The sequence below is a fragment of the Ammodytes marinus genome, assembly GCF_949987685.1.
Source record: "Ammodytes marinus genome assembly, chromosome: 13".
In the NCBI taxonomy this organism is placed as follows: Eukaryota; Metazoa; Chordata; class Actinopteri; order Uranoscopiformes; family Ammodytidae; genus Ammodytes; species Ammodytes marinus.
The window spans coordinates 23,176,218-23,203,221 of record NC_137217.1 but is presented as its reverse complement, the minus strand read 5'-3'; the positions used below and the strand labels follow the sequence as shown (position 1 = coordinate 23,203,221).

The 27,004-nt window shown below is 40.7% G+C and overlaps 3 protein-coding genes across 10 annotated transcripts in view; all 3 read right to left on the bottom strand.

The window, feature by feature from the left end:
* lipeb (lipase, hormone-sensitive b) overlaps positions 1-11,836 on the bottom strand; it is a 28,024-nt gene extending 16,188 nt beyond the window's left edge. The window contains exons 1-2 of the mRNA XM_080038772.1: positions 11,713-11,836; positions 783-1,024 (exon numbers count right to left, since the gene is read on the bottom strand). Coding sequence (XP_079894898.1) covers positions 783-1,024; positions 11,713-11,803 — 333 coding nt within the window. The 5' untranslated portion in view covers positions 11,804-11,836. The remainder of the gene's footprint in view (positions 1-782; positions 1,025-11,712) is intronic.
* Positions 11,837-13,035: 1,199 nt separating this feature from the next.
* Positions 13,036-14,583, bottom strand: cd79a (CD79a molecule, immunoglobulin-associated alpha). The gene is made up of 4 exons (XM_080040058.1): positions 14,459-14,583; positions 14,140-14,255; positions 13,659-13,721; positions 13,036-13,168 (listed from the first exon to the last, which is right to left on the bottom strand). Exons 1-4 carry the CDS (start codon positions 14,526-14,528, stop codon positions 13,043-13,045), a joined length of 375 nt encoding a protein of 124 aa, XP_079896184.1. The 5' UTR covers positions 14,529-14,583; the 3' UTR covers positions 13,036-13,042.
* A 1,043-nt stretch (positions 14,584-15,626) lies between these two features.
* arhgef1 (Rho guanine nucleotide exchange factor (GEF) 1) overlaps positions 15,627-27,004 on the bottom strand; it is a 41,356-nt gene continuing 29,978 nt past the window's right edge. For all 8 annotated transcript variants that reach the window (XM_080039679.1, XM_080039680.1, XM_080039683.1 and 5 more), the window contains 17 exons: positions 26,062-26,252; positions 25,776-25,922; positions 25,360-25,442; positions 24,902-25,027; positions 24,692-24,806; positions 23,744-23,844; positions 23,488-23,562; positions 23,009-23,084; positions 22,125-22,292; positions 21,935-22,022; positions 21,740-21,835; positions 21,510-21,562; positions 21,254-21,397; positions 21,010-21,135; positions 20,150-20,334; positions 19,465-19,566; positions 15,627-18,844 (listed from right to left, as the gene is read on the bottom strand). In XM_080039679.1, the coding sequence (XP_079895805.1) occupies positions 19,495-19,566; positions 20,150-20,334; positions 21,010-21,135; positions 21,254-21,397; positions 21,510-21,562; positions 21,740-21,835; positions 21,935-22,022; positions 22,125-22,292; positions 23,009-23,084; positions 23,488-23,562; positions 23,744-23,844; positions 24,692-24,806; positions 24,902-25,027; positions 25,360-25,442; positions 25,776-25,922; positions 26,062-26,252 (1,846 nt within the window). In that variant the 3' untranslated portion in view covers positions 15,627-18,844; positions 19,465-19,494. The remainder of the gene's footprint in view (positions 18,845-19,464; positions 19,567-20,149; positions 20,335-21,009; positions 21,136-21,253; positions 21,398-21,509; positions 21,563-21,739; positions 21,836-21,934; positions 22,023-22,124; positions 22,293-23,008; positions 23,085-23,487; positions 23,563-23,743; positions 23,845-24,691; positions 24,807-24,901; positions 25,028-25,359; positions 25,443-25,775; positions 25,923-26,061; positions 26,253-27,004) is intronic.

Genomic DNA, 27,004 nt, shown 5'->3' with positions numbered 1-27,004 from the left:
AATTTACAAGCCAATAGGGTAAATTATGTCAAATGGGTAAGAAAAGGACCAACATTTTACTGAATGATTATTGTAATGATTTGTATTCTTGACATAATGAATAATGAACTTAAGGTTATCATTTATTTTCTTAAGAAGGACACATAGCCTTTTGTGTTATAACAAAGAAAACTGTTCTTCTGTAATTGGGCAATTATTAAAAATGGTCTTCTGGCTTTGCTCAGATTGTAATCAAGATTAGGGTGGTGGGCTTGAAAATAAAGAACGAAATGTACGTCAGCATGCCAGAAGGCAAGCATGTGAAATGCTTGCTGCTTAATCAGGTTTTTACAGATTAGTCAAAGTAGCACTATGAGAAGGATTATAAATGAGGAAATTGAGAGGCATAGCTGCACTGCTAGCCTGGTTCAGTTGTGGTGGGCTGCCTCCAATGAAGGTTATGTTGTTCCATCAATAACCACACAAGACGATACAGAATAAGTACAGTAAAGGAATATAACTCTGGAGCTGGAGGAATTGATCTAACCTGATTTGCAACATTTAATAAATCTGTAAAACAAATGGTCTGACCTTGAAACAGAGCAATATCAAATCAAAGAGGGGCTGGTGGGTGAGCAGTCGCTCACAGTGTGGAGAGAATATTGATAAGAATATATTGCTGTATCGGGGGGGGGTCTTATTTTTTTTTTAAAAAGCTACACTTAATGAATAAAATTAAAAACACAGATCCAGATTGCCAATGCCACAAACACAAAACAACTTGAAAACATCCCACAGCCTACCTTGACAAGGGAGCGATAGCCATTAGCAGGTATGTGTGGGTCGAAGTCAAAATGATGGTAAACTGCAGCGAACCCGGAGATGACGGGCTCCAGACTGCGACCGTGCCCCTGGATCAGGTTCATGGTGTCCACCAGCCGGCGTGCTGCGTCCCCCTGCGCCCCCTTGTCTCCTCCAGAGAAGAAGGTGGCATTCTCCTCACAAACGCTGTACAGGGCCGCAAACACCGCCTTGGTGTCCATCACTACAGTAGCAGGGAGACAGAAAAGCAAGGCAAAGGTTCAAACGAAAATCAGTTGTAGCCATGTGTTGTGTAACTTCTCAGGTTCTGCAAGAATAAAAAAGGAGCACCCCGATACCTTTTCTGCACCACTGGATAATGTTCTTTTACTCCTATTAACTAATCCCCCATTGCCTGCTCTGGCGTACAGAAACTCATCAATTTAAGCGTGTTAGGCAAGCCTTGAAATTAAATGATATAAATCTGGGCTAAGCAGCCAAAATACACTGAGATCTAGTAGGCACTGTAGGGCAGACATGCAGTAAACTGGATGAGAAGGCAGAGGCTCTTTTCCAATGTCTGGGGGAAGGAACCAACCCAGATTAGTCATACACCAGCAAAAACACATCAACAACACACTCGCGCAAGAGTCCCAAAGGGAATTATGCAGCTGTGTTTATCAATGTGCTCTTATCCCTGTACTAATTCCTGCATAATAAAGATCCAGCGCTATGCCCCTTGGTATTCTTCTGCCATGTCACCTGAGACCCTCTGTTTCCACAACACCCGATACTAGGAACAGGCTGGTATTTACTGTATAGGGTGACGGGCACGCTGAGAGACAGACCACACGAGGAGGGATGTTTGACACACAGAGACTAAAATACAAAAAGGAACGGTGAAAGCAGGGCCTCCCTGATTAAATGGAAAAGGGACCATTTTTAAGGGGCAAAGTGGACACTATACAGGAAAAAATTAATTAGGTATGTATGGGTGTTAATCGATGACCTTGCAGGACTGAAGCACGGTTAGCCGTAGGAAGTAAACAACTAATAATCGGTTCAAAAATAACTCTGTTTTTATCAATGACAGATTTGTCAAACCATACCTAAATGAATATCCCAAATGACATCATCTGTTTTCGGGATGTACCATATAACCATTATCAAATACAGAGTTATTTTCCTATCTTTATTCAAGAGAGTGGTCTTTTACATTTTATAGCATGATTTATTAGTGTCACGTTCTGAGTTGTTCAAGCTTTTCCTTCAAACTCTGCCATCGCACTCAAATAGCTCCTGCTTGTACAAGATTTACTCTGCTTCTGTTCAAACTGAATGCTTGGCCTCAAATACATTGTTTCTGCGTAGATTTCCTGCCTTTAGGTTCAGATCTTCTCACACATTGCTTCAGTTCGCTCTCCAATCATCTGCTTGCAGATTTCTTCTCATCAACTCCGGTTCACACAGAGTCCAATGCAGAGTTCCAGAATTACAAAATCTGAACGTGAAAACATAAAAAAATGCTCTCATATCGAAAGAACACGCTCTTGAATAAAGGTAGGAAATAATAACTCCATGCTGAAACTTTTGCTATTAAAACTTCAACTAAGGCTAGCTCAGCGACGCAATACAAAACATTAAAAAAACGAACAGATCCCCAAAGCGACATCTTGGGATGGGGATGAGAGGTTGCTGTGCATGCTTAAAATGAACAGATTCTACCAAAGTGATACATTGTATTGAGGGACAAAGAAATAATGGAGCCCTTATCGCACAATTATTCTGCTATTCCCTGCCATTTTGAAAGAGTAATCGGGGAGGCAATTTAAGTTTGCTGGAAGGTATCACAACCCCCCGACATCTGGGAAGAGACCTTTATCATCCATACATATAGAACATGCCAGACACACTCACTGCATGAAAAATGTCGTTGCACAACTTCAGATTTTTCCATTTTTGTTTCACACTCCACTTCCCTTTCACTGGGAGCTTCTTTTTTTATACCATTTTACTACAAGGCAAGACCATGGGCAAGACGCACCTCTTACGACACATATTTCTATGTTGGAGGCCAATTTTCCACACATAAATGTTTAGCAGCGCATAGTTCCTAATTCCTAATCCTGTCGCATAGATTTTCTCCAAAATACTTGTGGAGTTGAAAAACCCAAACATTAAGCAATCTTAGGTTGTGCTAAAAATGGATGGGGACAAATAACGCAATGAAGTGAGCCATGCTCCCTAGCTGTTCCTTCCACTTGGCACTGGAAAACATGCCTCATCTGACCACACCCAACTTCAAACCAGAATGTTGAAGAACTGTGCCTTGCAACATAACAGAAATCAATAACCAGTCATAAATATGCCGTTATGTATCATTCATATCCAGTTGTTTATCTACCCCCTGGTATAGTTATCTGCAATCCTTCAATGCCCCATTGAATTTTAAAGGCCTTCCTTGGCCCTGAGGTATTGACCGAAGCAAAACAGTTTACCCAAATGAATGGACTGTATAGAGCAGCGCTGAAGTAAGTAAAAACGTTTCATTAACACTACTTTAGACCACTAATTTCAAATTGATTAAACAATTTACATTGCTATACAAAAGGACATTGATGGTGAAGTTATACAAAGTATAGCCGACCATCTTAGTATCTGTCTCTGAACATAAAGACTTCTGATCGTTTGTGACACTTTTTGAGTTTGATTCATTGACGGTTAACTTACGCCATGTGTTGGGCTCACACAATTTTAGTTTTTACTTCAGTTGAAGAAGTTGAGATTGATGGCAGTAACAGAAGGTTCTATGTAAGGAGACAGATAGGAGAGGGAATGATACCAGTGTATCAAACCCAGTCAAACATGGTGGTGGGAACATGTACAGTATGTCACAAAAGTGAGTACACCCCTCACATTTCTTCAAATATTTCATTATATCTTCTTATGGGACAACACTGAAGAAATTACACTTTGATACAATGTAAAGTAGTCAGTGTACAGCTTGTATAACTGTACATTTACTGTTGCCTCAAAATAACTCGACACAGCCATTAATGTCTAAACTGATGGCAACAAAAGTGAGTACACCCCTAAGTGACAATGTCCAAATTGGGCCCAAAGTTTCAATATTTTGTGTGGCCACCATTATTTTCCAGTACTGCCTTAACCCTTTTTGGTATGGAGTTCACCAGAGCTTCACAGGTTGCCACCGGAATCCTCTTCCACTCATTCATGACGACATCACAGAGCTGGTGGATATTAGAGCCCTTGCGCTCCTCCATCTTCCATTTGAGGATGCCCCAAAGATGCTCAATAGGGTTTAGGTCTGGAGACATGCCTGGCCAGTCGATCACCTTTACCCTCAGCTTCTTTAACAAGGCAGTGGTCGTTTTGGAGGTGTGTTTGGGGTCATTATCATGTTGCAATACTGCCTTGCGGCCCAGTTTACGAAGGGAGGGAATCATGCTCTGCTTCAGTATGGCACAGTGCATGCTTGACTGTAGGCAAGACACACTTGTCTCTGTATTAAATCAATTTTATTTAGTCACTTGACACCATCTGAACCAAATAAGTTTATCTTGGTCTCATCAGACCACAGAGATGGTGGTCTGATGAGACTTCTGCTTGTCTTCAGCAAACTGTTTGTGGGCTTTCTTGTGCATCATCTTTAGAATGGGTTTCCTTCTGTGAAGACTGCCATGCAGACCAGTATAATGCAGTGTGTGGCGTATAGTCTGAGCACTGACATGCTGACCCCCCACCCCTTCAAGCCCTGCAGCAATGCAGTCAGTATTCACAGGTCTATTTTCCAAAGCCAACCTCTGGATATTACGCTGAACACGTGCACTCAACCTTCTTAAACTGGGCTGCAGGGTAGTATTGCAACATGATAACGACCCAAAACACACCTCCAAGACGACCACTGCCTTGCTAAAGAAGCTGAGGGTAAAGGTTATGGACTGGCCAAGCATGTCTCCAGACATTAATGGCTGTCTGTCGAGTTATTTTGAGGCGACAGTAAATTTACACAGGTATACAAGCTGTACACTGACTACTTTACATTGTATCAAAGTGTCATTTCTTCAGTGTTGTCCCATGAAAAGATATCATGAAATATTTGAAGAAATGTGAGGGGTGTACTCACTTTTGTGAAATACTGTATGTCTATGGGCGTTTTGCCTACTCTGGTATTGTACAACATGCACAAAAGCCAAATTAAAAGATCTCGTGATCGCAGCCTTTTGGACCCCAAATGTTTATGCAATTCTGGGATTATCGTTCCATATCAGGGTTTTGCAAAGAACCAATGGATTATGCACCGAGTCTGAATGTTTTCAACATGACAACACAGGAAACATACTTGATGTGAAACACCTCAACTATTACGTCAGTTTAAGAAGTGGAAATCCCATGGGACGCACAAAGAACATCTATAAATACACATTCAGCTGTCTGCAAGAACACAATCAGCAGTAGCCATAGGGGTCACAATGGATGCTTCGGTCAAGCTCAAGAATTCAGAAGTCATGCTGCGGGGCCAGATAGCAGTCAAACAAACCAGTTTGGGCGAGCAGCCAAAATTAAAATTGCATTGCTTAATTAGTGCAGGAGGTACAACTCTCTCAGCTGGGCAATACGCCTTATGTTGACAGAGCTGTGAACCTTATGAACCTCTGGATCAGCATAAGCTCCTCTAAAGTTTGCACACATTACACCCCTATCTAACTGATGGGTGTATGCAAAATTGCAAATACAATGCAACACTTGTACCAGTTAAATCTAATCTAGACCTTACTTGAAATGCAAACACGCCATGGTCAAATGAACACTTCATGTTTGTCTAATGATTTAAACAGATAAACAATAAAGTTGCCGCTACACTTAAGCCAGGATAGCTGGCTATATAATATATATGCGAGCAAGCAAAAACCAGACTCACCTTCTTGCCTTTGTATGCATCATTAAATACTATCCATCTCTGTGGCAGGCCATCTCCAGCTATGTCAATAACCCAGCAATGTTTTAGCATCATTCCAATCTGTCGTAGTGACAAAGGTGGTCACTGTAACCCCAGTGAAACCAGTACGTTACACCTGGTCTCTCCGCATCAAAGATGGATAAGAGAGTGCATTAATAAGTCACAACAACAACCAAGAGTCATGCAATGAATCCTGCTGGGCCAACAATTGGTGTGTATAGAATGTTTGTTTAAAACTACCTGCCGGCTGCTTCTAGCATATTATTGATAGAACAGATAGAAAGAAGTAAATGTGTTTACCAGTGTCCGAGTTAGAGGCTCTGTCTTTGTCTGTCTCCTCTCTTCCAGGGAAGCAATGAGAGCATGGGAGAAAAGAAATATAGATTGAGAGAAAGAGAAGGAAGGGAAGGGAAGAGAAGGGTATGCAGAAAGAAAAAGGTTTCCCCAACTGGTCTGTCTCTCCCTCGTCTTTACACTGTGGCTCTTCCCCTGTCCACCTCTGTGTGTCAGCCTGTCAAAAGCAATTTAACTCAGTGTGTTGTCCTTTTCTATCTTCTCTGCTTGCCACTCCCTTGCCTCTTTTTAAAAAGGGAAGCTATAGAAAAACCCCAGCCCAGTTAACTTTCTCCCTGTGACAGTGGGGGCTATTTTGCTATTGGCTGTTCAGCTTGCAAGTTGCAACTCCCTGTGACCTTCAACCTAATTGGCAAATATTGTACAGACAGACATTGAAAGGGGAGATCATGAGATGATAACAGAAACAGAACATATTGTTATCATGAGATGATAACAATATGTCAAATGTTTTTCTTTTATTGCATCTTAAGTGCTACATTCCACATTAATATGGCAATCTATTGATAGATAGAAAAAGAGGATAGACTATGTAAACGGACATGTTGCTAGCATGTTTCTAGCTACAGAGCCTTAGGTTTTAACACCAGTTTTTTTTTCAGCGTACACACAGTATGGACAGGTAAGTGGATTATGAGGAGATATTCAGGGATTTTGAAAAAAAATAAAGTGTTCTCCAGAATTACTGACTGCACCTTTAATGTAGTACCTTTGAACATGTATTTGTTGTTTGTGTATGCCCAGAAATGTGCTAGAAATGCCAACTGTTAAGAAATGTTTCAGCAACGAACGGAGAGAACGTGGACAATGCGTGCACACCCAAAATAGAGGGTGAAGATGTAAGCCAGAGAGTCTGCTCTGGGGGAAAAGACAACCTTAGTTCAGAGTTCTGGCTGATATCTCAGATGACACTAACATAACTCAAGGAGACATGACCCCTCACCAGCATAGATATACAAACACTGAGACACAAATCACTTTAATAAAATTGTGAGCGTTGTTGTTGTTATTGATTTTTTATCAATCTCACAAAAAGTGTTGTGTTTGTAATCCTTATTGTTGATCTTGTAACTTGCTTTTCATATGGCTTAATTCATAAAATACACATTTCATGTTAAAATTGGAAATGCACAGGAGTAAATAATGCAATCAATGACGACTGGATTCTTTCAGCTTCAGATTCCTGCTATTGTGTATGCACTGCAGCTTGGCTGTCAAATTCATGATTTATAGAGACTCTTCACACAACCATTGTTATGGTTAACACCAGCTTTTCCTGCCGTGACAAATCAGAATGTACCCCGGTTAAAAGGCCTACAAGCTTCAAAACAAAACCTGTTAATAAAGATCCAGGGCATTAGACTGAAACATGAGGAACACTATGTTTTTCAAATAACTCATGCATCTATTTAATCACAGTATATTGTATGTATTGGACATATTAATTTAAAATCAAGAAAATGTAACCAATGCTACAGATCATATAAATAAGAAAAATAAACATACTATACAGCATTTTAACTAATAAAACACTGGAAATACTGTAAGCCTAATATAAGAGATGCATAAAGTTCTGCTGACCTCTCCCCTCTTGTGAGATGAGATCACAGTCTGGTATTTATCTCCGCCAACCACACAGCCATTGTTCAGCAGCAAGTGACAACGAGGACTGTGAGGAAGTGGTCACAGGAAACAGAGGCTCTCAAGGGCCGCAGCCTAGACTGGACCTAATCTGAGTACCCAGAAGCCCTCGCTTCACAGCAATTTGGCCGCTGTGAGAATTTATGTAGCTACAATATTTTATATCTTATTGGCTCCGCCCAGCAGCCCAGGTTTTGTGGGGCTTCACTCAAGACTAGACTGGACTCTGCCAGCCCCATGCAGATGACATCATCTCTGTGACTGCCTGTATGACGGACACAGTATTCTGTGTGGATAACACCAAGAGAGTGAGATGCTGCCCAAATAATAAACTCTGGATTACCAGAGGGAGGGTGGGTAGAGGGTGCTGAAATAGAGACTGAGGGAGTGCAGGGAAGCATTTAGGAAAAATCTTGAGATCAAGCTCAAGCCAAACAATGTGCAAGATGTATGGCCATGAATGAAAAAGATCACAGGCTTCAAGGTCAAGGAGAATAAGGCTGAGGGAAGGCAGCCTTCTGTTGGGGCAGCAGCATCAGAGCCAGCGGGTCTAATAAACTGAACAAAGTGATGAAGAAGGCCGGCTCTGTGCTCTGGACCTCTTATCGGTTGTGGAGAGAAAGCTGTTGCATATGGTGAAGATAATGGACAGCACTTCTTTTTTTCCCAGTCATGTGTACAAAGAGACAAAGAAATAGTTGTTGAAGAACCTGCTATAATGAAGTGTGCTGAGCTTGTCTAGGCCACCTCTAGCGTGTGGCTCTCGTGTGTTTCTCTTTATCAAACCTGAACAGACCAAGTTACTACAGTGGAGGAAATAAGTATTTGATCCCTCACTGATTTTGTAAGTTTGCCCACTTACAATGAAATGAACGGTCTATAATTTTAATGCTAGGTTTATTTTAACAGTGATAGACAGAATATCAAAAAGAAAATCCAGAAAATCACATAAAAAAAAGATAGAAATTATTTTGCATTTCATTGAGTGAGATAAGTATTTGATCCCCTATCAAAACATTGCTTAGTACTTGGTGGAGAAACCCTTGTTGGCAAGTACAGAGGTCAGATGTGTCTTGTAGTTGATGACCTAATCTTTAAGGTTTCGAGGCTGTCGCTTGAGCTTCAGTTCCCTCCACAGATCTATTGGATTAAGGTCCGGAGACTGGCTAGGCCACTCCATGACCTTAATGTGCTTCTTCTTGAGCCACTCCTTTGTTGCCTTTGCTGTATTTTTAGAGTTATTGGCGTGCTGGAAGACCCATCCACAACCTATTTTTTTTTTTTTACAGACCTGGCTGAGAGAAAGAGGTTGTCACCCAGTATTTCATGGTACAAGGCCCCATCCATAGTTCCCTCAATGCAGTGAAGTCCACCTGTCCCCTTAGAAGAGAAACACCCCCAAAGCATAATGCTTCAACCTCCATGCTTGACTGTGAGGATGGTGTTCTTGGGGTCATAGTCAAAATGCCTCTTCCTCCAAGCATGGCGAGTGACTATGATACCAATTAACTTTATTTTTTTCTAATCTGAACACATCACCTTCTCCCAAGCATTCTCTGAGTCGTTCAGGTGATCATTGGCAAACTTCAGACGGTTCTGTACATGTCCCTTCTTGAGCAGGGGGACCTTACGGCCACTACAGGATCTCAATCCATTACGGCATAGTGTGTTACCAATGGTTTTCTTGGTGACTGTGGTCCCAGCTGCCTTGGGATCATAAACAAGCTCCTCTTGTGTAGATCTTGGCTGATCCCACACCTTTCTCATGATCATTGATACCCCACAAGGTTAGATCTTGCATGGAGCCCACGACCAAGGGAGATTGATGGTCATTTTGTGTTTCTTTCATTTTCGAATAATCGCACCAACAGTTGTCTCCTTCTCACCCAGCTTCTCGCCGATGGTCTTGTAGCACATTCCGGCCTTGTGCAGGTCTACATTCTTGTCCCTGATGTCCTTAGACAGCTCTTTGGTTTTGCCCATGATGGAGATGTTGGAGATTTATTGACTCTGTGGACAGGTGTATTTTATACAGGCTGAGACAGGTGTGTTTTATACAGGAAACTAGTTGAGATTAGGAAAACTTTTTAAAAGCATGAGGACTAATCTGTGGGAGCCAGAATTCTTTATGGTTGGTAGGGGATCAAATACTTATTCCACTCAATGAAATGCAAAATAATTTATATATTTTTTTTTATGTGATTTTCTGGATTTTCTTTTTGATATTCTGTCTATCACTGTTAAAATAAACCTAGCTTTAAAATTATAGACCGCTCATTTCTTTGTAAGTTGGCAAATTTACAGAATCAGTGAGGGATCAAATGCTTATTTCCTCCACTGTAAGCCTGATAACCTGTGCCTCATACAGTAAGAAGACCAAACATTGTTAAAAGGTACATTTCTTTTTTTATTTTTTTTATGTTCTTTTCCAAGATATGGTATCTGGAGCGTCCTTTTGAACTTTGCCTGTACAACATGCCATGTCTATAGGAAGCATGTTATAAAAATAGCAAACTTTGAGGCATGGGTAAGGGGAAGCACCAACAGCGGGGGCTGTGTTGTGTTTATAAAGGCTTTGACCCTTCTCCTATAGCACACACACACACACACACACACACACACACACACACACACACACACACACACACACACACACACACACACACACACACACACACACACACACACACACACACACACACACACACACACACACACACACACACACACACACACACACACACACACACACACACACACACACACACACACACACACACACACACACACAACAACAGGAAACTATCAACAATGAGCCGCCATAGTTCCCCTCCAAATCGGACAGACAAGACTTCCCTTTAGTTCTGCAGCACCTTTAATTAAAAAGAAAATAAATCTGATCATCGGATCTGATATAAACTGAGCGGGAGTGTTAGCAAACTCATGCAACATGTATGATCAGGTTTAACCTCTTATAATCTCATTATACAGGCCTAAATATATTCCATTCATAAATGGGCACGTAGAAATATCTTATTACTGTAGTAAACACACACCAATGTATGGCATAAGGGCTCCTGAAGAAGAAAAAGAAGAAGCCATTTATAATTAGAGGTGGTTTGGGACTGGTTGGATATTTTCCAAGTTACAGTGAGACAGTGACCTTTAGGCTAGTTAAAATAAAAATAGAGCAACAGAGGCAGTTTGTTTGGCCATAATGGCAAATCTGCCTGCGGGGTTAACAGCATCCCGTTAAGCCTACTACCTCATCTCAGGCCGACACAGCATAGCATACATACAGTGTGTCGGCCTGCTCTTGTGTCACACAAGCAGAACTACTGTAAACCCAGCAGGTTGCTAAATCGATTTAAATGCCAAAGTGCTTTGACGTAGCCTACCACACTAGGATGGTTACTCTAGTAACACTCGCCCCCTCCCCTCCCGCTCTTGTCCTCTTGTTTATGTATGGAGTACCTGTCCGTGTGGGTCCTGTCAGTGTCAGCGGCTGAAAGCAGGGGGCACAGAGGGTGAAAATGTGAATATAAAATACAATTTAATTCTACAACAGCCATTGAATCACTACTTCTGCTACAACGACCGGTAACGCTCTGGTCGGGAAATGCTCGTTTGACCGGGCGTTTCTTTCAGCTACGCCTTGACAACACTAGTCCAGATTTTCTCAGTAGCTGTATTGACGTCATACAACGATCACAGGACCCAAGCAGCTGAGGTAGACCCAGCGGCTTAAATCTGTTGCTTGTTGTTACGGCTACACGAGGCTGGCTAACGTAGCTGCTAACATAAGATAGCGGAAGGTGACAGTTTAGGAGCGTGTAAAAAAAGTGTGTGTGTGTGTGGGGGGGGGGGGGGTAGCCTATCAAAGGGAAAAGCGACAGGCAGGACGCAAGGCGTGCAGTGACGGAATAGTCACGGCACAGTAAAGAAAAAACACTCACCCACTGGTCCCTCTTTGTGTTTCGACGAGCGTCTTCCATTCACACTTTTCTCAAATCTCCCAAACCCACCACCCTTCTTACCCGACGCCATCTTCGCCGACTCTGTTTACGCACCGCCTCTCACATCTCTCCTTCATACATACCTGCTTGGGAGCGCAGAGGCCCCGCCCACGTCAAAAATGTAAACCAATGAACGCTCGCGGTCGCAGTACAGTAGCCAATCACGACACGCGAAAGATCCAGCGTCCGCCCCGATGCCTTGGCTGCACAATTTGGCCAGTGTATTGAATGGATTGGTGAGTCAATTAGGCCCTTCTTTATAGGTCCATGATTAAGCCTAGGCTACAGATTAGGGTGTTGTTTTTCTGGACATTACAGAAACGCGTGGGCTTTTATTAACACAACTTTATTATTTTAGCTCTAGCAGAAAGCAAATACATTGTGACACCTCATGAAACCATTCAGTAAAAAATGCAAGAAATTCACAATAATAGGACGTTTAGGCCCTCACATCCAGGTCCACTGTCTGTTGGCTGTTATGGAGCTTTTCATATGATCTTACATATATTTGCCAAATTGCATGACCACAGGGCAACTCAATTGATGAGTAGAATCATGTCTTACATTCAAAAGCTAATAACAGCTGAGTTGATTTGCAGAATTTTGGCAGGCTTAGGCTACTTGAAGGGCAGTTTCCATTTCAGCTGAATGTAGCTCAAACGTAAAAATTGGCCTGAGTGAAGGGGCTTCTTGGCTTTCTGACCTCAGTATTTCTACAATCTTGGCTACTGCCCTGACTGAGTAGACCTTGTGGTGGGACTTTTATTTGTCAACTGTAGCCTATTCAAGGTAAACATAATATAAAATTGAAAAAAGCAATCTCAAATTTAAAAAGCTGATTAAACGATATATGGAGATAGTAAAAACTGTAACTGAAGGCTTTGAAAGAAACTCCAAATTCCTGTGTGTTTGGTAAAGAATATTGGTAACACTGTACAATAAGGGTAGCCTACATTAATTAACTGTCAGTTAATGCTTAGTTAATGTTATTAGTGGTTGGTTAATAGTTAATGCCTATTAAGCATCAAGTAAGTATTAATGTTTATGTTTATTAAGCATTTACTATGCATTTATTAACAATTAGGTAATGCTTAGTAAATGCTTATAAAGCCTTAATTAAGCTTTAACGAACAGTTAATTAATGTACCCTTGTTGTAAAGTGTTACCAGAATATTGAACCTGATATTCAGATCACACACTTAAACTACCGCTATTAAAAAAAGCTTGACACTCTCCTTTTCTTCCTTCCCTCTATCTTTCCTCCTTTCCTTCAAGGTTTCTCCAGCTGGATCTCCTCGTCTTCTTCTTTAATGTTGCACACATCCTGGTACGGCCCCTGTGCCTGGGAGCGCTCGATCTGATCATATGTGGTGCAACAATCATCCAAAATGAGACCCTGGTGAGTGAGATAAGGAAAGTGTAAGTCCGGTCAACACAAACACAAAAAAAAACATATTCATGTTAACTTGATCATTGGTACGAGATACGTAATATATGCACATAGGTTTGTTCTTGTTTTCAGCAAAGTGACTTGGTATTTCTCATATGCCTGCCATGCAGTGGTGCAAAGAATACTCAAATCTTGTATTTCATTTAAATGAGCAAAACGACTGTTTAAAGGTACTCTTACTCAGTATCTCAATTAAGTACTGTAAAATTAACTTTTTCCCTTTAATAGATTTATATTAGTAATATTATGCATACAATACTATAGGAATATCATTACTGACACATCGGCAGCATGTAGGTCTAAAGGCAACATTTGTTAGAGTAGCCTATATTTTCATTTATTTATATACTGTTCAAATCTACAGTATAGCACAGAACCGTATTTTAATAATTGATCCAGTTTGACCTAGCAAGGATGTGACTCATTTAAAGTTCACCTGATATATGTTTTCCTCTTCCTTCTTCGCCTTTTTCTTCTCCAGTTCATTCAGGTTCTTTGACTGTGAGGGAAAAAATTAATTTGTAAAGCTGTGAAATGGTAGCCTGGCTCCGCCCGCCTACACACTTCCGCTCAAATTTAATTTTCCCTTCAGTAGTCTTCTGTACAAATGAAATGAAGTACGATGGTCTGGTAGAACCAGGCTAGTGAAATGGTGCAACTATAAACATTTGATGAAATAAAAAAAAATTACAAAGAAGAACCGTTTGAGAAACATAAAGGCAGTAGTGCTGGCTTACAGATTGCAATCATTTCTGGTGTGTTGACGCGAGTGACAAGACCAATAGGCCTACCACTTTTTAATATTTTATGGAAATAAACCATCACTTTTACATCAATGCTAGAAGGTCTGGAGTGGAAGCTGACGGATCATTGTATGGTTATGTGCAGTCATAGTCATAGTGATGTGACCATCTAACCTGGTGGAGTAGGCTGATACCGGGCACCAGTACACACAATAACAGTAGGATTCCCTCGGCTGTCAGGATCTTGTTTTTCGTGCTTTCACTGACGTTAATTGCCTTCTCCAGTGGTTCTAGACATACAGACAAGGTATATTTGGTGAACAGGCGCTTACTTCACTGAGAGTGCACACTTGAAAGAAGAAGAAGAAAGTGTTAGCAATAATTTGAGCTTTCTTGCCTCCATCTCTCCATCTCTCCATGTAGAACACACACGTATTAATGGTTTGCAATTAGGGCCCCTCCCACCCCTATAAACACACATATTTACACTCACTGTAGACCTGCAGATAGGTGCCATGTGTGTAGCGGCTGATGGAACTGCTGTTCAGATAACACTCGTACATCCCACTGTCATTCAGCTGGACTGCCTTGAAGGTTAGGGTGTTACACACTGTGTTATTTTTTGTTGTGTTTTGTCGCACAAGGTCTGAACGCACAGCATATGGACCCCTGGTTTCGTTGCCATCTCGAAAACGTCTGACCCAAATTGAGATGAGTGTCGACTTCACATCGGTGTTCTTGTAGCAGCACTTCAGGGTAGCATTGTGATTGATCGGCACTCTCAAAAAGGGCCTGTCACCCTCCAATATCACAGCACCCTGAACAATAAACAACCCTGTGGGAAAAGGTTATTTTGAGCATGTTTCATATACCTTTGTTAATAATTTGATTTCTACCCAACATAGGCTACTATGAGAACATATACTGTATATTGTAAAAAGTATAGGCCTAACCTCTATTTAAAATTGACAATTAAAGTCTTTAAATTGAATAACAAAAAGAAATAGGATGAGCTTCACATTTTGCATAATTCCCTAAAATGAATACAGCAAAAAATTTAACATAACATCACCACCTGCTCCAACAGGAGATGTGGTTCACTGGAGCAGACCTCAAGAGCTGAAATACACCCTAACACTAAAAGGTTATACATACTTCTGTAGCATTAAAGTAAATATATGTATAGATGCCTGTTTTCAACAAAACCCAGAACATAATTGTATCTACACAAATATAATAAAGTACAGATGTGTTATCTAACTAGTAGTTCTGATGTTATTGTATCTCAAAATAAATTGATCCCACTCACCAACAAAGCTGCAGATGAGAAAGTGTGTAACTGTTGCCATTGCGTTTACAAATGTTCAATCCAGATAATTAAAAAGATACTGCAATATTGCAGATAATATTCCTTCTACAACACTGGTCACAGTATGTGCTGCCTGTGTTTGTAAAACACAAGTGTCTGGCTTTTTCTCTCAGTCAGGATTTACGCTTGAATGAATTGGGACCTTCCCACATTTGCATAAAAAGTTCTATGTGCATGCGTTCAGAAAAAATATACAGTATGTACAATTCTTAATGAAGAATATCATGGTTGAACTTCAAACCAATAGCAAGTTATTTTATCATTGGCCCATATAAAATGACAAAACAGGAAGTTATTTCCCCAATTTATTTAAAAAAATGAAGAATTAAAAAAACACAACGTACCACAATTTTCCTGATGTATACATAATAAAAGAACATCTTACACATAAAAATCAAAAGCCAAATACACAGTATAGTTCTTGCATATTTTTTGTTTATAGATTGATAGGCAGAAGCCTGCATGACAAGTAGCAGTGGCTTTACTATACAGAGCACTGGCTGGCTGAGTTGGTTGAGGGCTCAACTCCTATTGTTGTCATGGAGGTGATAGGATCCTTGGATGATCTCTCGATGCATATAAGTGATTTGGTTGTCGTTTCTCACTTTCAGAGATTAATTTCACAGTCTTCCATGGAGAATGGAGACAGCCCCCCCAAAAACAACAACAATGGTGAATTTGTTTGCAGACTTTAGAGCCCTTTATGAAGAAAGCAACTTGATCGTCGTAAAATGGCACCGCACTATAAATACATTTTTCTATACATTTAGGTATTTGTATATAGAATGCATGAGGGGGAAAGCATCTAGAGGAGAGAGAGAGAACGAGAAGTACCTGTAGCAGTCGCACAGCTAGTGTTTGAAGGTGTCAGTGTAAGCTGATGTTAACTGGGTTTAACCTTGTGATCACACTGCAGTTCGACATTTAAAAATCACTGGTTAAGAGGATTTTTGATTTATCTCATTGGTTAGCTGGGCTAGCCACAGTACAGAGCGGGTTTGCGCTGTTACGTGCACAAACCCACCAAAATATTTGGTTACAATTGCATAATTGTTCAATTCATGTAGACATGCTACGGGGAAGTCCAGTCTCTCTCACTGTTATGGCCAAATGCATAGTACATAATTACAAGAGCTAGATTGAAAAACGAGTAAGACAGAAAAACAAAAACAGTAACAATAACCTTCCCGACCCGTTTAAGTAAATGAAATGAAATATATAACAAAATATGGTAAAACTGTGTGGTAGGAAGAGGTGTTCATGCTATAACAAGTGACAATGTTCTGAAGAGGTGTATGTTGCTACTAAAAACACAAAGAGGGGGGCTAATTTATACTTTCTCTACAATTTGCTTTCCTTCAAGCTAACATCTATGTACAATTTATAAGAGGAGGGAGTGGGAAGAGATAGCACGGAACTTATATAATCTTGGCAATTTGTGACACTCGAATGACAATTTGCATAAATTTATACCGAAGTTCAGAAGGGTCAAAAAGGATTCTGTTTGTTTCTCAGGCAACAACAAAGTGAATGCACATCGGGCAGGAATCATGAATACACTGCTGGTGAGAGCGACGTCTGAACTGCAGTTTTCCTTCCTCCAAGCCTGTGCCCTCATCTGGCTGCAGCGTCTTATTGCCATGTCCATGTTCCCATGTGTTCGACTTAGCACCACAGGTGTCAACAGTCCTCTAACCCGATCAGAATAGTACAGCTGGTAGCAGTCACACCGGCTTATACATACATTTATTCACACAAACTTTTTCATAATTTCTTATTTTTTTTTAGCTGATGAAATAACAGCTCTAGTGTGTTTGGGTTTGGTCAATAGGCTAGGACAGTCTTACATTCTTCATCTCTGTATTAACTTGTACGTTTATTAGAGAATCAAATATAATTTTCTTTATTTTAATTGACAACCGAGGCTTCATTCTTCTATGTGCTCTTTTGAAATCCCTTCACATAAAGTTGCCACGTGTTGGGAGTCTGGCAAGAGAAGTGCGGGCAGTGTCACTTAAATGACTTTACAAAAGATGCATGGCATTGAGAAAATGGACAACCTGTATGAGGATCTAACGGTGCCTTGTCATTTCTTTGGTCCTGTGTTTCACGGCCACAATTATGCCACTACTCAGAAATTATATCATCATAATTATAATTACAATCAACTGCTGAATAAAATACAAACACAGAGCTCAGTTTTCATACAAATACTGCTACCAGCGAAGAATAGACTGTTTTACTAATAACATGTGAATCTAACGTCATATGATTCAATCTATAACCTCATCTGAAGTTTGTGCTTTTTTTGCATCAGTAGCTGTGAACTTTACATGGGCGAAAGTTGACACTGCTGAATTGATGCTGGTACTGAGCGAACTTTGTCAAGCACTGGGCTCTCAGTGTTTATAGGTGTAAATCTGCGTGTTTGTGTGTGTGTGTGTGTGTACATGTTTCTTCAGTACAGTGAGTGCAAATCCTAATCTCTTGTTCTCTACACATCTTCTGTTGACCGTGTGTTCGAGCTGGCTCCGAATAAACACAAGCAACGCCAACCTCTAAACTCACTTCCCCAAGCCCTACAGCTACCTTGATCTTTGTTACACATTCTAGGTGTTGCCTTTTTTATGCCCCCCCCCAAAAAAAAAAAACATATTGCTCTTTCTTTTTGTTGGCCCAGTGCTGTAACAGTTTCACTCAGGTGAGACCCAACAGAACTCAAGAGGAATAAATAAAAGCGGTAAATACAAACAAGTCTCCATTATTAACAGCATGATTACCTATAGAGCCACTATTTATAAAGGTTTTTTCTATGTGACCTAATAACAATGAGAACCCCTTCAAAACAAGCGCATCCTTAATTAAAAACTTTGTAACACACATACACACACTTTTTTGCATGCAATCTTTTCAATATTCGGACTGCCTACATGAAGCCCAACTGTTAAAAAAATGTTTGACTGAATAGCAAAGAAACATAATATTTGTTGCAAAAACAGTGTGGCTTCAATTTGTTATCATTAGAAGAAGAAAAGTGCATCTCTGTGGTACTTTGGCATAGACTAGAAATAACACTATATATCAGCAGTAGTATTTCAATACATCTTCAAACGCTACATTGGCCCCTCAAGGCTTCCACCTGGGTATAGCTAACGCGGCTGGCAAACATAGTATTTCTATTTTATTATACATCTGCTATTGGCAATAATGTAAATATTTTTTCTGGCGTGCATGTCTCTTGTGTGCATATGTGTGTTACAGCAGATCGCAATCACTACAATTTATTAGGCAGCATCACTCACAGCAGAATATCGCTCCCAGCTGTTTTTGTCTTTGTATACTTCTCTACCAAGCACGCACATACACATGCAAACACCTCCAATGTTCCACCACTGCATTGTGCGTAAAAGCCCCCTAAATGCAGCATAGGGTCCAGGCACTAGGGTTTAGGAATTTCCAGGGAAGCCTCTGAAAGTAACTCTTGCACTCCAAACCAGCACCAGCAAAAATCTAAACAGAAGGAAAAGACAGAAGAGGGGTAAGTTTGAATGTGCGATAACAACATTTAAAGTTAATGAAATTGATGATAAAAAATGGGCATCATTTCCATTGGGGTTTCCAAATACTGCTTTTGACCCTCTCGCTTTCAAAGTTTTGATCTATGTCAGCCCTGAGCTTTGCCTCCCTGGCTACATACAAGCTGCCATCCTATCTTGTTAGAGGAGGTTAATTGGGTCACGTCATTATGATGTTTTTTTCATTTTCATTGCATTTGTTTTTGATGTTTGTTTATTTCCTCCTTTTTATTTTATTATATTGTTGGGATTAACTTTTCTTTACTATTTGAGGTCATTTATCTCATTTATAGCGCTGATTTGATTTAACAAGCCGTTATAAATAAAGTTTATTATTTTAATAGGATTATTATTATTAAAGCCTGATCCACAACTTTGTCCTTTTTATCAGGTAGATTGATGGAGGAAAAAGCAATAACATTTTGTTGTTGAAAAACATATTGCATCCCCCCATTTCTGAGACTATATGCCCTTGATGATGAATGATAAGTTACTTCAACTTTAAACTTAAAAACATACTTGAGCATTTTTAAATATCTCGTTCAGAGTTCTCACCAAGTGGCCAGCAGGTGGTGTGATGTTGTCTTACTGGAACCCCCCCTCCAGTGAAAACTTGGAGAGGGCCTCCTGCAGCCTGTGGTGTTCCTCTTCTACAGTCTGCGACACACAAAATCAATATCACCTTAGGAACGGAGGACATACACCCACATCCCCATTCCCGCACACACACACACAAACACACACACACACACACACACACACACACACACACACACACACACACACACACACACACACACACACACACACACACACACACACACACACACACACACACACACACACACACACACACACACACTTCAACCTCCTCCTCTTAACATCCTCTCTTCGTCTCCCTCGCCGCTTCTCTGACACATCCCATTGCAAGCGCTGGACATAATAGCCATTTTCAGAGTCCAATTTTACAAGGCAATTTTCAGCCAGTGCAATAACAGCAGTGCTTAAATGGTTTTTCTATTCTCTAGTTTCTCTTTTGTGCCATTTTGGCCCCATTTGTCCAAAGTATACCACCGCTCACTCCTTACTTAAGTTATCCTAAGTGAAATCCTTGATGCCCAACTGTGTGACTCCTTCCATCGCACCCCCCCCATCTTTTGTTATGTCTCTCATCTTTATCTCTCCCCCCCTCCATCCTCTATATTCTCCTCTATCTCTCTCTCTGTTCACCATGTCTGACCTGAAGTCTCTTCAGTTGTTCCTGCAGACTGTGGAGCCTCCTGCACACTTCCTCCATCCTCTCCTGGGACAGCACCAGGGGGGCACTGATGCTCCTCTCCTCCTCTCCCTTCGTCCCTCCACCTTCTTTTTCACAAGCGTTACCGTTCTCCTCCTCCGCTCCCCTGTCTGTGGTCGCGCTTTCTTCTGCGGATAGAAAGACTCCATTTAGATACACGGTTTGGTTTTGAATGACATGACATGCTTACACCAGTAAAACTGATCTTTGACACTAGTAAAACATTGGATTATAACACTATTGTTGATTTTTTTCTGTAATGGTATTTCATGGTTAAATAGGTCTCAAATACTTTCAGAATGAACTTAAAGAAAGTGGACGCTGTCATTCTACCAAATCATCATTTGTGCACTATTCATGTTTAAAAAACACTCGAATGAGAAATGCATGCAGGTTGGTTTATGGAGAAAAGTGTACGTTTACAAAATATGTGAAAGTGAAGATAGTGGTTTTTTTCATATTTTCATTGAATTTTGTTTCCATTCATGGGGCATCGGAGCAATTATAAGTAAAATATATAACAGAATTTAAACATGATGTAGGAGTAGCATAATCACTGGAAATGTGCAGAAACAGCAAGCCAGCCTCCAAAGTGCCTACCAGCATCTCACTTATTAACACGTGATAGCTTGCTTGTTTTATCCGTCCAGTCTTTATGCTAAGCTTAACTAACAACTTCTAGCTTCATATTTAGCTTAGGGAGTATTTAGCAAAGTGGTTAAAATCTTTTCAGCCACCTCGCTGCAAGGGTATATTTACTAAGAATATCAAACTATTCCTTGAAAAAGGAGACAAAAGCCTACCTGTTGACTGGCAGCTATCCATTGCTTGACTGGGACCCTCTGACTGCTCCTCTCCGTTTTCTTCATCAGGCTGGGAGTCTTCTGATAGGCTGATGCTGCCGACCAACAGCCTTTTCAGCGAAACAACTAAAACAGGAAAGATATTCAGTAGTTTCATTAGAAGGGAATGCAAGCTACTATGGGAAAGAAAGACAATTATGTGTAGAAATCAGCTATTGAATTTACAAAGAAGACCCTCATTCACCTTCATCTAAAGCACTGGTGGCCACCTTTTCCTGATCGCTGTTGGAGTGGGCTATCAAGTCAAAGCCTTTGTCTGACAGGAAATCAATCAGCCTGTGCCGGGGGTCTGAGGATTTTTCATCCGTCAAGCTGTCCTTATCTTGATCTACAGACAGAAATAAAGCTTAAGTTTAGGCTCCAGTTTCAAGAAATGAGTAACAAAAGCAAATGTGGACAATTTTATTCAGTGTTCAGCTGATGCAGCACGGCCGTCTCACCACTGCTGCTTTTCAAACCCCCATTCTCCGTTGGGCTCAAAGGGGCATTCGGCCTGACGGAGAGAAAATGACAAAAGAAATGAGATATTTTGAGATGGGTGAACTTTGTCAGCCGATGAATATATTATCTTGGTCTTTCAACTGACAAGGAAGCTCACGCACGCAGGCACACACACGCACGCACGCACACACACGCACACACACACACACACACGCACACTGTCACCTACGTGATGGGACTGAAGGGAGCTCCAGGCATCGTTAGCTTCATGGGTGCTCCACTCTTCTTCAGATCATCCACTGCAGTTTTTATTACTTCAGTCCAGCTTTAAACACACGCACAAATCAGATTACAATTCGTCCTATCATTTTCCATTTCATAAACACAAACATTAGCCTCTTTTATTTTTATATACATATCTTACCTTTTCCTCTCTCCGACCGACTGAGCCACCAGTTCATAGATCTGAGCTCCGCTGTCCCAGGTAAATATCACATAGAAAGCCTTTCGATCTGAGTAAAAAATAAAAAAATAAAATAAAAACAGCAATCAGAATGTTGAACGATTTTGAGTGCACAGTTGCAGGGATTGTATGTCTCTCTGTACATCCTCACCTGTGGCCACCTCACGCAGAAAGACAGAGTCCAGCTTGATAATGGGGCTGAGCATCTGCTTGCCCTCCTGTGCGGCGATGGTGCTCTTGCTCTGGCATTTGAGGACCATCTTGTCGTCCTGCCTCTGTAGGAGCACCAGCATGTCCCCGAGCAACACACACTGCACCTCTGAGACACAGGGAGAAGAAGGAGTGGGACTGGGAAGTCTCCTCAATTCCTCATAGGTCATTTGTATGTGTAGGGCTTCATAACTTTAGATTGTTTAGGTATTTATAATTCTTTGTTAATTTTCTTAGTAGAAATGACCTATTTAGTAAAAACAAAAAAGCTTAAGGCCGTTTGTTTTTAGTCTAGTAATAAACAACAGTATTGTTTTCTTCCTTCTCAGATATATCCATTGATCCAGGTGGCAAACTGCTGTACACATTAACGTTGAACAGTATTGTATTGGGTTGAGGTTAGGTTATTGGATTGAACTGGATATAAAAAAGGAACAAAAAAGGAAGTCAGGGGGCCATTGATGTGTAACAACACCACCTGCACCGCAGCTGGGGTTGGTTTCATAGCAAACTTTAATTAAAAAAAAAAAAAAAAAAAAAAGGGAAATGAAAACAGTAAGAATATTGATAAGCTCCAAAATAAACCATGCTCCATGTAGGGTATTTTGTCTTTTGGAAACAGATACTGTTAATTGCAGTCTACCTGTATTTGATAAAAAATAATATAATATTTATTAAAGTAAGCTTAGCATGATTGGTCTAATAAATAGTTATTTTCTAATGTAATGCAACTGTTCTTTCAAATGTTTGTCCTTGTTTCCACAGCAGAACACTGACAATAGTAGGCAGTTTGCATGCATGTAATGTATATGCAAATGTATTTACCGATTGCCTTCTCCTTTGTGACTTTCCAGGTCAGAAAGCCTTCATAAAGCATCTTCTTCTGAGTCAGGTCGATGTTCTTGAAAAGACAGTGGGAGAACAGTGAGAACATTTTGCAACAAAAACCTCCACTAACTTAAAGGTTATTTCAGCTATTCTGGAGAATGCTTGTTGTCAAAATCAGTGACTATATGCTCACAATCTGGCAACAGTCGGTACCGTGTGTGCGGTCGAAAAAAATCAAGTGTTAATAGAAAGCCTAGGCTCTGTAAACGGCAGTTCGCTAACTATGGTGGGCTCCCTTTGTTCACGTACCCTTTGTGCCTGTTTACAGAGCCTAGGCTGTGTATTAACACTCTCTTTTTCTTTTCAACGTGCACACAGTACGGACAGGTAGCAGATCTGGAGGAGATATTCACTGATTTTGAAGAAAAGTGTAACAGTGTGTGCGCAACAAAACAAACTTGGTGAAAGGACCTTACCTTATATTCAGTATAAAGCTCATTACTGGGTTTGAGCCCTGATGTGTCCAATCTACGCTGGTAGTCCTTCAGAGTCTGGGAACAAGAGAGAAAGGTTGAGGGGTTGGACAGAGGACAGACAGCAGAGCTCTGAAGTAGAAAAAAATCTAACAAGCAGCAGGGACCTTCAGGGGCCTCAAAGAGAATTTACTAGACTCCAATTGGTGCTCAATCACGACATAACAGTGTGCTGAGTGATGGATTGTGTGTTTCTCACCAATAGGTTCTCCATCACTTTGACCTCCTCGTTGACATGGTTGAGGATCTTTCTGCAGCACTCTGCGCTCTGCTGGATCCTTTCCTTCTCTTCCCGGTCCTCTGTGGAGAGACAGAAAAACACAAGAGTTTGAGAAAAACACAGCTCTCCCAGCAGAGCCCAATCAAAAGCCATAAATCAGGAGTACATAAAAAAAATTCTGGGCCGACAGTAATCGATTGTTGAAGTGTTTTTCTGGTGTGCTGCAGGTTGGTTCTGAAAATATTTTCCACATTTTCTGATATCAACTGGCACCCGTGTTTTTGCAACTTTAGCACTTGTGCATTTTTAAAATACCTTATTTATTTACCTATAATTTACACAGTTTCAAAACACATCTATTATCATAGAATATATAAATCTTGCTTAATCTACATACAAAGAAGACACAACTTAATTCAATTATCCTCTTAACCTTGTAACTATGTGGTAATTTCTTTCAACAATTTACCACCTTTTCCCTGTCATTCTAATAAAGACCCATATACTGGAAAAATTTGGCAACATGATATGATGATCTTTAACAGTTATTCCTGTCTGCATATATAATCCATTAACAAATAGATTTTTCCAGAAACTTTTTTCATATCACAATATACAGTAGCTATATCCATATCATGATATTCCATATCGTGATATAAAATAGAATATTGAGGATTTTATCCCTTTTGGCCCACACTAGTTCATATTTTAATTAATTAGCATGACACTTATCATGAATAAAAGTAGAGTCACATACACATACACACACACACACACACACACACACACACACACACACACACACACACACACACACACACACACACACACACACACACACACACACACACACACACACACACACACACACACACACACACACACACACACACACACACACACACACACACACACACACACACACACCTGTGCTCTTAGCAATATTCTCCAGCAGCAATGGGTATTTGGTCAGTCTTTGCATCTCTATGGGAATGATGTCCTTGAGCTGCAGCCTACGGCACTGGCGTTTACTCTCCGCCTCCTTTTGATAAAAACAGACAAATACACAAAGTCAGAATTTGGCACCACACATGTGACTTTGTGCGTGCGTTTTTGCGCGTGCCGTGCACACGTTACCAGAATGAAGGAGTTGAAGCGTGGCTCCTTCTTCTGCCTGCTCTTGATCTGGTCCAAGGCCCAAGACTGGTGACTGCAGAACCGGGCCGTCAGTTTCTGGAACCACTCCCCCTCTGTACCACCAAACTGAAACACACACACATATAAACAAAACGACTCTGTTGTGCTAGCCTTAAGTAAGTAAAAAAACAAACAAATAAAATAAAAGAGAGGAATAGAGAGAGAGAGGCAGATGGAAAAAGACTAGTAAGTAACTAATGGAGTTAAGACTGACAACTAATACACTCATATAGCTGTTATAGCCAATACTTTACTTTCATAGATAAATAGCTTTAAGCATTTGTTGTTTTGGAGCAATTACCACCAGAAATGTGTTGGATTAAACTGTGGGCACATACCAGATGGAGTGAGTGATTAAAAAAGAGAAGTAGGGTGATAGAAAGATTACGATGACTCACTCTGTTAAGCACTGTGGTGCTGATGGATTTGACTATGAAGTTGTTCTCCAAACGCAGTTTCTTCAGGTTCTCATAGAAGGCATCTGGAATGCCAGCCAGAGACAAAGAAGTCATCAATCTACTTTAATAACACATTGAGCAACCATTCTCTAAACAACAGTCTAACTTGAACTCTGTTTTCAGTCAGGGGCAGTTTTTGAGAGTGGAGGCATTGTTTGATGTCACTTGATTTCTGTGTTATTCTTGACTGTGCACCACCAAGTTATATCCTGTTCATATAGACAGGTTGTACATGCAGTTGCCTTGCAGTTAGCTTGTTGTGTGAAAGGAAGAAACTGGCTCCCTAGTTCATGAGTCTGACGCTGGGAGGATATAAACACAACAAGTCAGCAAATTGTCTTTGAAGCAGCACTCACAGTGCATCTCAATGATCTCATCCAGGTTGGGGAAGATGGCGGACAGCTCCACGTTGGTCAGGAGGTCCTCTCTCTCCATAGGCTTGGAGAAGATCATTTGAAGGACGCTCAGCATCCGCACATGGGCATACTCAGTTGCAAACAACTCTGGAAGGAGGAGTGGGGGAAGGGGGAGAAGACAGAGAGTAAGAGACGCTTAAAAGATCTTTCAAAAAAGGGATGACCTGTACTGCAAAGTCCTTTTTCTCCTTCTCGTCATGTGTTGCCTCATCTCTCTTCTCCTCACCATTGATGACCTCCTGCCTCTTGGTCTCCTTCTTGTTGAGGCTGGACAGGGCTTCAGGGGGGGCATGATCCCTCCAGTTCGGCGGGTCTGGCTCAAACTCCAGGAGGCGGGGCTCCACCTCCTCCAGTTGTGGGGAGGGGCTGGTGGGCGAGTGGCCAGGCCCTTCAGAAGTTGAAAGAGGGCCTTCCATACTGAGGATGTGGGAGAATGATGATTTAAGACTAACTGTTAACTGTCTGGTTAACAGTTGGTTGTATGTCTAAATGTGCACCCATGATGACTTGATATAACATAATGTAAGGATGTTAAATAGATCTATAAATGCACCTGTTAATATTGTAGCTTAGCTACAGTACAAGGTAGAGCATCACACAAATAACAACAAGTAGTTGCATTTTATTGAATTTCAAAATCAGGCAACCAATGAAAAATAACAGATAATGATTAGGTCAAATCAAACTGAAGCTTTTCAACTAAAAACTATGATCATAATGGAAAAATAAAAAACCCATGGCAGATTCATGTCTAACACACATCACATGATGGACTTTTCATTATTGAAAACATTTTCATCCTCTTCTGTAATATTTGTTTTCACAAAGCTGCAAACGAAGAATAATTATACAGTCCCCTCCATAAGTATCGGAACGGTGAGGCCAATTCATTTATTTTTGCTGTAGACTGGAAACATTTGGGTTTGACACCAAAAGATGAATATGAGACAATAGCTCAACATTTCAGCTTTCATTTCCAGGTATTTACATCTGGATCTGATACACAACTGAGAAGATAGCATTATTTGAAAAGGAACGCCACATTTTTAGGCAAGCAAAAGTATTGGAACAGATAGACTTTAAATAAATTAAAGTGAATAAAATGTAGTATTTTGTCGCAAATCCTTTGCTTCCAATAACCGCATCAAGCCTGTGACCCATTGACATCA

Coding starts and splice junctions, on each gene's coding strand:
- cd79a (XM_080040058.1), bottom strand. CDS start 14,528: ATGTACGAGTGTTATCTGAACAGCAGTTCCATCAGCCGCTACACACAT. Junction 14,256..14,458: donor CACCTATCTGCAGGTCTACA/GTGAGTGTAAAT, acceptor CTGTATGTCTAG/AACCACTGGAGAAGGCAATT. Junction 13,169..13,658: donor AAGAGGAAAACATATATCAG/GTGAACTTTAAA, acceptor CTCACTCACCAG/GGTCTCATTTTGGATGATTG.